General features: G+C 37.2%; 2 protein-coding genes across 3 annotated transcripts in view; one reads left to right on the top strand and one right to left on the bottom strand.

Moving 5' to 3' along the window:
- Positions 1-38: 38 nt before the first annotated feature.
- LOC123317038 (HEAT repeat-containing protein 6) lies at positions 39-5909 on the bottom strand. The gene is given in 16 exon segments (XM_044903389.1): positions 39-339; positions 450-665; positions 724-801; positions 860-1097; positions 1157-1281; positions 1336-1458; positions 1576-1736; positions 1802-2317; positions 2859-3082; positions 3335-3519; positions 3570-3705; positions 4604-4707; positions 4757-4966; positions 5022-5255; positions 5372-5626; positions 5678-5909. Coding segments are annotated over 16 exon segments (3222 nt in total). The 5' UTR covers positions 5840-5909; the 3' UTR covers positions 39-84.
- A 294-nt stretch (positions 5910-6203) lies between these two features.
- LOC123316262 (G protein-coupled receptor kinase 1) overlaps positions 6204-9699 on the top strand; it is a 98388-nt gene continuing 94892 nt past the window's right edge. Inside the window, exon 1 of one of the 2 annotated variants that reach the window (XM_044902234.1) lies at positions 6204-6638. In XM_044902234.1, coding sequence (XP_044758169.1) covers positions 6526-6638 — 113 coding nt within the window. In that variant the 5' untranslated portion in view covers positions 6204-6525. The remainder of the gene's footprint in view (positions 6639-9699) is intronic. The other variant, XM_044902235.1, reaches the window with a different exon arrangement.

The raw sequence follows: 9699 nt of genomic DNA, 5'->3' as shown, positions 1-9699 counted from the left end.
GGTTGAATTTTTTATTATTGATGTTTGAATAAACAGAATCAGAGAATAATTATTTTAATGAAAAATACAATCGAAAAAATAACATTAAAAGTCTTGTAAAATTACATCTTTGAGTATAATTAAAGCATCCTTTGTTTCCGCCGACAGACTGGCGTCGTTAAATGATTTTAAATGCTCGGCGGCTGTAAATATTATGTTCGATTTTTCTGGAACGAGAATTTCATACATGCGTTTCATCTCAGTCTTTGCAATGTCGAAATATGAGTTGAGACTTTCCCCCATCAAAGGCAAATCCTCTATTTCTGACAAGGATAGCAGATGGGCTAAGCTCAAGCACACCTGAAAGTGAAACAGTTGAAAAAAGGCCATCCTAAGACCCAAAGAGTTTCATTCCATTGATTGAAAGACAGAGTATGAAATGAGTGATCGTTTCATCAATTCTGTAGTACCTGTTCAATCAAACGACTTTTATGCTGATATTCAGCGTAATCATCGATATGCTGAGTATTTTCCAAAGATCTTAGGAGTGACGTCCAGGTGTTCTGATAATGGATTCCATAAAATACCCTCTTTGAAGGAGACGATAACGCTAACGCGGCAGTGGTTCGCACTTTGAAATTTTTAAAATCGATGACAAGTTTATTTAAAGTGGCGAATATAGATTCCTAAAAGAGTGTTGATATACCAAGTGATGAAATAGAAACACCATCAAGCAGTACTCACAAGCCAACTCGGTGGATCCAAGTAAATGGCCTCATTTTTCAACAGCAGACTGATGGCGTAACATGAGTTCCACCTAACCTAAAACGGGCACCGATCGAGTTCACCGCCAAACGTCAATTCTGACAGTTATACTCACCTTCACGCTATATGCGGTTGAAGCAGTTTTTATCAAGCAATCAGCGGCCGATGCCACAATATTCTTATACTCCACTTTCTGAAAAATATCTTGACCGATGAGATGAAGCAAGTTGCCGATAGCCCTAGCTAAATTCGCTTTTATTTTATCGTTGTTTTTCATTCTCGTTGCAGTTACACTTTTTTCTAGTAGTTTCACCAACAATATTGTGGGGAATGCTTCTATATCCTCATTGGTGCTACATTACAAACAAGTAAGCATGATTGGAGACTTGAGTTAACATTGTGCGTAAATTACCTGTTCAACACCAGGACGTCACTGAAATTCCCTAATGCCCATGAACACTTCACCCTAACTTCGCTGCTTTCATCAGTTAGGGTTCCATATAACACGTCAGCTACATCAACAACGAACCCAGCATCCTGAACAAGAAAAAATATAAGAAAAACCTCAAAAATTAAGTTAACACCATTTACCTCCCTGAGTATAGGAAAATGTGATAAAATACCCAGTGCACGTACTGCAGCACTCCTTAAAGATTGTTCTTCATCCCTACTACAAGTGAGAATGTACGTCATGATCAAAAAGTGTTTATCAATCTGAAATTTTTACTTCATTGAAACTTGATACAATGTTATGTTGAAGTGAATTGAATACTTGTTATAACATGTTATGTCGAAGTTCGGAAGTTCTCTATTGAAAAGACGCAGGCTTACCGGTAGGTTTTCGAAAATTTTAGATCCAATACTTCCCAAACAACAACAAGCCACAGCTCTCAAGGCAACCTCTACGTTAGATGCCAATAGAGTTGTTAGAGGTCCATTCAATAGATTCAGCCAAAAAGCCACACCTTCAGCCTCCATTTCATTTCTTCCTTCTGACGATAAAAGCGCAAATACGGTAAAATATTATACTATTTTACTATAACTGAAAATTGTTTACCTGACTCTTGCAAAAACTGGCCCATAGATTGACCAATGCAATCAATAGCCCTTCCAGTATGAAGTTTCAAATCGAAATTTTTATCCGACAAACAATCACACACAGCTTTTCCTATTAACGATAAATGTGGGTATACAAGACAATCGAAGTAGTTTCTACACATACAGGAGATTATTTTGATAGATTCAATTTTTACAGGTAGAGGTGCATGATCTGTTATCTGAAATTAGACGATTCAACAAAGGTTGAAATGTATGATTAACGCTAAAAGTACATTGTCCCCGTTTGTTGGCTGCAAATTGATGAGACATTTTCGCAGAATGCTCGGCAGTTTGTTGAATTCTTTCTTTTCCTCAGCAGTTAAATTTGGCGCGAGATTGGAGTCCCCTTTTTCGAGGTTTTCTTCGTTTTCATCCAAATCGGTTTTGAGAAAGAGAGTTTTCGTTTCCTCCACAACTGGCTCGGACGCCAAAATGCATCCGAAGACAATTAATGCTCCAGTTTTTACTGTGGGATCTAGAAACAAGGTGGATTGAATCGAACTTTGATGGTTCTTTTGGATGTTCGATCCACTTAAGATGGATATTTGAGTGCATACACTTAGGTTGCCTCTTTGTCGCCCTAAGTGATTCGAACATTTATAAGGTAAGGTTTCCTATTGAATGCCCTGACACAAAAACTGGCTACTACAAGAAAATATCATACTTTAATGTAATCACAATCACTATTACAATTGAACACTCAACTGTTCAATTTTTGACGATATCCAAGGTCACTTGAATCATGTTTTTGCCGCCAAAAAGAGTCGGTGTTGGTTTATGCTGACCCGTAACTTCCCTAATCCCTAACTTTAGAAGTACCTAACTTAAAAGGGTCTTTGGTCGTAAAACTGCAATAATGAGCCCTCATTTAAAAGTTAGAAGTTACGGGCCATCATAAACTAGCCTTGAAATCTAAAATTTTTATACTTTTCGAGTGGCCAAAAACCGTTTAAGGGATTAGGGAATGAGTTAAGTTGGTATAAACCAACCATCACAATGTTGAAAGAATTGATTACCTTTGTGCTGAAGCAGGGGACTCACATTACGAACCACTTCAGTAACCAGGCCCGGACTTAGTCGATGATATGGTGTCCCTTCTACCAATGCGGCGTAACACTTCAATACCTGGACCAACACTGATGTTATTTTGTCTTTTAATGCTAAATTTAGGCACTCATGCAGACTAACAATCATAGATCCCAATATAGCGGAAAATGAAGTGAATGCTGTACTTTTATCACTAAAAATACGAGAAACATATGGACAAAAAAAGATGTTTCAGTTAAAATTAAGATAAGAACAGTCACCCGATTTTTTTGCTAGGAAAACTGAGTATGAAGAAGTTATATTACATCATATTAAGCATAAAAAGTCGACTCGTTTCCGAGTTATCCTTCTCTAGGTTGGTTAATTATTGTAAAATCAAAATCATTTTATGGAAAATCAGCGTTATATGCGACTTATTAAACATAACTGATTTATGATTTAGTACCATGAATCTGCTTGTAGTAAACACAGTTTAGATGATGTCAACATATAAAGCAGCAAGTTTAGCGCAACCGCTCTACAATCCATTGAAGGATCCTCCAAAATACATGTGGTTAAGAATAACCTTCCAGATCCTGCATATTCTGGAATAAAACTCGTCCAATATGTCAACATAGCTTTTTGTAATTTCTGAAAGTTATAAGATTATTGTTTTTCATAACTTTTCTGTTTTATTTTACCTTTGCCACTGTAAATAAGAGAGATAAAGACATCTGCCTAACCCTAGACTGTAGCCTTGGAAGATTGACTACTTTGGGAATTCCTGAATCTGATAGATCTGAATCACTTGTTATAATTTGCGCCAGGGGAAGTCTTCTGAAATTTGAATGCTTCAGAAGTTTGGGACAAAGAGTTCCTCTTTGGTTTGGGATAACAGAAGAATACAACTAAAAGTTCTTGCTATTCAAATACTAATGAAAAACATATTATACAATAAGAATTAATACAGCTGATATGATATGACTATCAACAAGTGTTAGGATATTAATTGAGCTAGCCAATTTGCCATCGTCAGGACCACTAAATTGAGAACGTTCCACCGAAGCACCATGGTTTCGGTTTCATTTGACCTCCTCAGAGCTCCACAGCTTCATCTCCGATGGAAAAACGTTTGGTATTGATGGACTCTTATTTAATACCGGCAGACGCTACTGGGTATTATCGAGTAGTACTCGAGCACCACCCAGTATGAAACGAGATCCGATTCAATCCCCTCCAGATCGAAACCCAGACGAAGACAAGGGCAATGGCAATACCATATTTTCTATAATTCAGTACTTCAGTTTTTCAGTACGCCGGCTTGCTTATTGCCAGAAACATGCGTGTAATAAATGGAGAAGTTGGGAGCACGCTCAGTTCACGGCAGAAATGGTGCCAGCGGTATAATAATTATTCATTGCCTCATTATTCTCATTATATTATAAAACGTTTCAAATAGTCCCCAGTTCTTGATCGAAGAACTTAATGAAAAAATGTTTCAAGAAAGCACTTACTTAGTTTTGTTTAATGTCAAAAATTGTAACAACATTTTTGACAGTGACAGTTAATTTTTGACAGTGGTAGATAATTCTCGACAATGAAGGTCAAAATAGATGCCACTGCATTTTTCTCACCCACAGACTTAATACCATTGAAGGTGAAATGTGACAGAGAGCTTAGATCACCTGGTTCAACATATAAGTTTATAATTAAAAGTTTTAAATATTTAACTTACTTTGTGTTTCCATCAATACTGCAGATCTGGGGGGTGCTCATCCAGTCTTCAGCTACTGGGGTTTCAATCTGTTTGTTTACTTTATGCTTACGAAGCCTTGTTACCTGTGAAAAATACATTAAACAAAATATACAGCAAATACATTTTTTCTACCTTTCCTCCCTTCTTTTCCCGAACACTGTTGGATTTTGGCTCAGGAATACTGAGAGAAGATGGCAAAACAGGTTTCACTTCTAAACACTCAGAGTCTCTGACACCCAACAGCATGTAATGTTTTATTATTCCGAGAATGTGCCCTGTATCTACGATATTATCAAATTTACGTATTATGTTGTCTAGTCCCCTAAAGCATATGATTTTGATCTAAAATTATTTGGAGGGAAGGCTGGTTTTTGTTTGAATAATTACATTATCTTACTTTCAAATCAGAAGCATCCTCACACTTTTTCAGCTTGAGCAAGTTACCTTGAAAAATTTCCACACATTTTACCATTAATTTACTCAGTTTATCGAGAGTTTGTTCACTCTGTACTTCTTCTATGATGGTACATGCTTCCAAAAATTGTAGCCCATACCTTAACATCATAGGAGAGTCCACTCTTTCAAGTACTTTGAAAAGAGGACTATTTGGTTGAAGTACAGTGAATATAAACTGAAAATTCAGATAACACTTACTGATATTCCTGAATGCCAAATATCATAAGCCACAAGTCATTTGAGGCTTACGATGTTTTGGCGAAAATCTATTGATATGTGTAGAATGCTTACATGCCCTATAGGAATGTTTGTTGACCTGACAAAGACATCTAATAATATAAGCACTTCAGTGGTTTCATATTCTGTTTTTTCTGAAAGAGATAATATCTTCAAACACCAATTCATTAAATCATTAAATGTGCGCTTTTCCAACTGAATTTTCTGTAAATTTATCAGTTGTGTTATTAGCCGACAGCATTTTGGTGCTAATATATTATCATCATGGGATACGTATGTACAACAGTTCTGTATCAAAAGAATGGCATCCTAGAAAAAACGAGTTGTTTTAATACAGCTTTCTAATAATGCATTCATTACTGTTGAATTCTCCACTGTGGGATATCTGAAGTTGAGCTTGTTTAGATCGTCTAGAATTTTTTTAACGAATACTTTCTCTCCATCTGACTGACTGATGAACAAGGAGGATAAGCTTGCTGTTAAATTTTTAAATACATCCCGATTATCAGTTAGAATTGCCATAATTTCAGTAGATTTTGAGAAAAACTCCTCCTTTTTTTAGGTTATTTTTTGAGTTGTCAAAGTTTTGAGTTGAAAAAGTGAGGTTGACAACGTCAGATTTCATGTTATCCAACCTGAGAAATTTTGATGGTTTTCTATTAATGGCCTCATCATAAGGTCATATCTATTTTGATTCCAAAGTGAGTGGAGCGAAAACGTTGGATGATTAAGTTTGGAACAACCTTGTACAAAGTTTATATAGTCATTTTTTCGGGATACAATGTTCAGAAGGCGAAAACGAAGGCAAAGTTGAGGTAGCTGTCAGATTGTTGAGTTGGTGAGACTGGAAACAGCTGTTAATGCTAGAAAACAGCTGTTCGGCGGAAAACGTCGAATGGGATCGTAGAAAAGCGCCTGTGAGGGAGCTCCTCTCTGGCTAATCAAAATCAGCGCTCCGTCAATCGTGCAGTCGCTCAGAGAAATCCGTGGGCTATATTTCGCGTATCGCAATTCTATTGATGACCCAGGGACGAGCGATAGGAAATCTGTGACTGACATAGGTATTCTCTCTTTTCAGACGTCCCTATTATGTAATTTAGGACCCGGAGTTATGTAAGGTTGGCCGAAAAACGCGTGTTAATTGTTGGTGCTGTGCAGTGTGTCGAAATATGTTTATTTGAGCGAAAGAGTGTTGTGTTATTTGCAAAATGGCGGACTTAGAGGCAGTGCTGGCCGATGTCAGCTACCTTATGGCAATGGAGAAGAGCAAATGCACTCCAGCTGCAAGGGCCAGCAAAAAAATCGTGCTACCTGATCCTAGGTGAGTCACAAGGTCGTTCACCTTTTTGTTGACAATTGACAGTTCATCCAGATCAAAGACCATCCACTTAACACCGACCAACATGCTGCCCATATATCATGACTAATTAAGATGCTGCATGGAATGGATAACAATAACAATCGTGGAAGCCCAAAGGTGAAAGAAGAAGAGGTGTGGTTTTGACAACCCTGGCATTTTCGTGTTTCACACGTTTGCAACCCTGAGTGAGATTTTTGAATTTGATCCAGAGTCCAGGATGATTTTGGATCCAGTATTTTATTGATTTGTAATGGGGGCCACTCTCAATTCTGATTGCTTGTGGGCGGAAAACGTTTATTTACTTTTGGTATGAATGAGTAGATTGTTTGTGTTTGTGCAGGTGTGGAAATATAGAGATGTGATAGAGATATTGTAGCGAATCTTGAACTTGTGAAAATGGTCTTGATAGGTATTGAATATTCGTATTTCCTTTTGAGATGGTCGAAAAGAAGCTGTTGAAAGCAGTGATCTTGAGCATACTTTTTCTCTGCTGGAAACGCAAACTTTAGCAAGTTGATTTGAGCCTCAGAAGTTTGCCCCAACAGATAGTCCAGTTGCCTCCCAAACCAGAAAGATGCATTTCATTCTTCTGGTTCTCAGTCACCAGGTTTCTCTCGAATTGGGTCCTACCAGAAAACGTGGTTGTTTGGTTTTCTGGGTTTTGAATCCCACCACGTTTACCCCGTGGTTCACCCCGAGTAACCCCAGTTATCAATTGTCCACTTGAGAAGATCGATGTATTAGAGCCTTTGAAAATAGGAATAGGGGTCAAAGATGCAGAGATTGACTTGACTTATAAACGCATCCGAATTGTGTAATTTATCGAATTAATTAGCGTAGGTTTGATTATTAAAAAAGTTACCTTTTTAAATCCTGCCAGCATTACGTACTCTTCCAGAGCCCTACGAAATAGATGAGAAGGGAATGAAAATGCAGAAAATTTTTATTATTTATTTATTCCACAGGTTACATTTCCATGTATACTAAGCTACAAAATAAAGTAGTTATGTGAAAACGAATCTGAAGCTGCTCTGAAGCCTAAAGTTAAAAGACAAAAAAAATAATGTGAAAAATTATCATATTGAAAGTCAAGAAATTCAATTTCTTTATCCAGCTGATTGTGGTTGCGCTCGTGGCTACGTCAAGACCCATTACCACTGGAATGAGCAGACTTTTTGAGATGTGTAGATGAACGAACACATCGGAATTGAAGAAGAAATTCCATTGCCTACTTGACAACCTTTGATACGAGCTTTGATCAACTTTTTATTTTTGAATTGATGTGGCCGATCTGTTTTAAATTCAACCATTTATTTTTTGACAGCTCATCATTCTTTGTTGGTCATATTTCATACTGTTGAATAACATGCATCATCTTAGGTACAGGGTGTGTCAGATGAAAAATATTCAGTGGATGAAATGATCGAATAGAAAAATAAGGTATTTGAAATTAGAGAATGGGTCTTCTGAAATACCCTGTATAAACGACAAAAGGGTTCATTTAAACATCACTTTGTATCATATCACTCTTGTGATATCGATCAATCACCCTGTAACTATATATATTTTGTAGCATGTGATTTCAGACTGTAGATGAAAGAAATTGTATAATGTGTGTTCAATTCATTCGTTGTGAATAAATAAATGAAATTTGTAAATACTTGTTTTAAATTTCGACGAAAATGAAGCATAAGTCGCACGAAAAGCGTAATGAGTTAAAAAATTGATAATATTACAATGCGACAATCTGAGTGTGTTAATTATCCCCCTTTCTGGCTGTTTTCGCGATAAAAATATCGCAAGAGGATGTGGTTCAGATTACGCCCAGCTTGCTATCGTAAAAGCCGGTGCAAATTTTCTAATCTACAAAGTACCTACCATAGCCTACGTCAATGCTCGAAAAAACTTTGTACACTCAGGAAATCCTAATATTGATATAGATAAATTTAGAATACGATTGTGAGGGGCTTTCGTAACGAAAGAAATTTCCCAATCCTTGGCAGAGCTTGACCTGTACACCAGTAAAAGAAACAATTTATACCGATGTACAGGGTGGGCAAAATTCGATGGGATTCATTCATTGACTAGCAGCTCATAGGTTCAGTAATAACGAAGAACAAATGCAACATTCTTACACTCGATTTTCATGTAGAATGCAGTGGCGTAGTCCAAGATTTTTCCACATAAACCTCAATATAAACCCTATGGTTTTTTCCATATTCTAGTCTAAAATTTTTTCTAGATTATGGTCAATTTGTTCATCGAACGTGGCTAAATCCTTTTGTGCTTATGTTGCTAGCAGAAAGACCTGATACAATAGCTGTCATCGTGCTATTGTGTCAAATATATGGCGCACCACCGAAAATGTGAGTGGAAAATGGATTCTGCATGCAATTCAAGGTAATACCGCCACTTTTGAAGTGGATACCATCTGAGTTCGATTTTCGTCGGAGATGGAATGGCCGCGTATTTCCGTTTCCGTCTTGGAAGAGATTTAAGCAGAACCAAGGGATCAGGATTCGGTTAGGGTTTGAAGTTATGAAGGAAATGGAGTCACTTATATCTCGTATGAAATATATATACTCCGGACTAGGGATTTATCGTGAGATTGAATCGGTTAGACTTGAAAATAGACTAGTATGAGAAGTCGGAAAAAGCCTTAGACTTGTTATCATCGTTACACAAATATCGGCTTTGATTTGGCCTCGAAAATGGAGTTCTACATCTAGTGCGACAATCCTAAAACATCAGACTTTCCTCAGTGACACCTCGATTGGCAACACTGTAACGAAAACTTTGGTTCACTATCTGAACCCTACCATTTCATGAAACACATACTCCATTTTCCGTCCTTCTCACAAATTACCCACTTGCGAACCAAGATGTTGGCCAAATTCACCGATAATCTACTCGAAATTGCAAAAAAATAAGAGATACGAGTATTTTCGTCAGGTTGTTCTTGCACCTCCATTGGCAACGAGGAACTGCGTTACCATGGTGATAACAGAAAAGGGCGATGCTC

This window comes from Coccinella septempunctata, chromosome 7 (genome assembly GCF_907165205.1).
Source record: "Coccinella septempunctata chromosome 7, icCocSept1.1, whole genome shotgun sequence".
In the NCBI taxonomy this organism is placed as follows: domain Eukaryota; kingdom Metazoa; phylum Arthropoda; class Insecta; order Coleoptera; family Coccinellidae; genus Coccinella; species Coccinella septempunctata.
The sequence above is the reverse complement of the archived record's forward strand: the minus strand, read 5'-3'. Positions and strand labels throughout refer to the sequence as shown.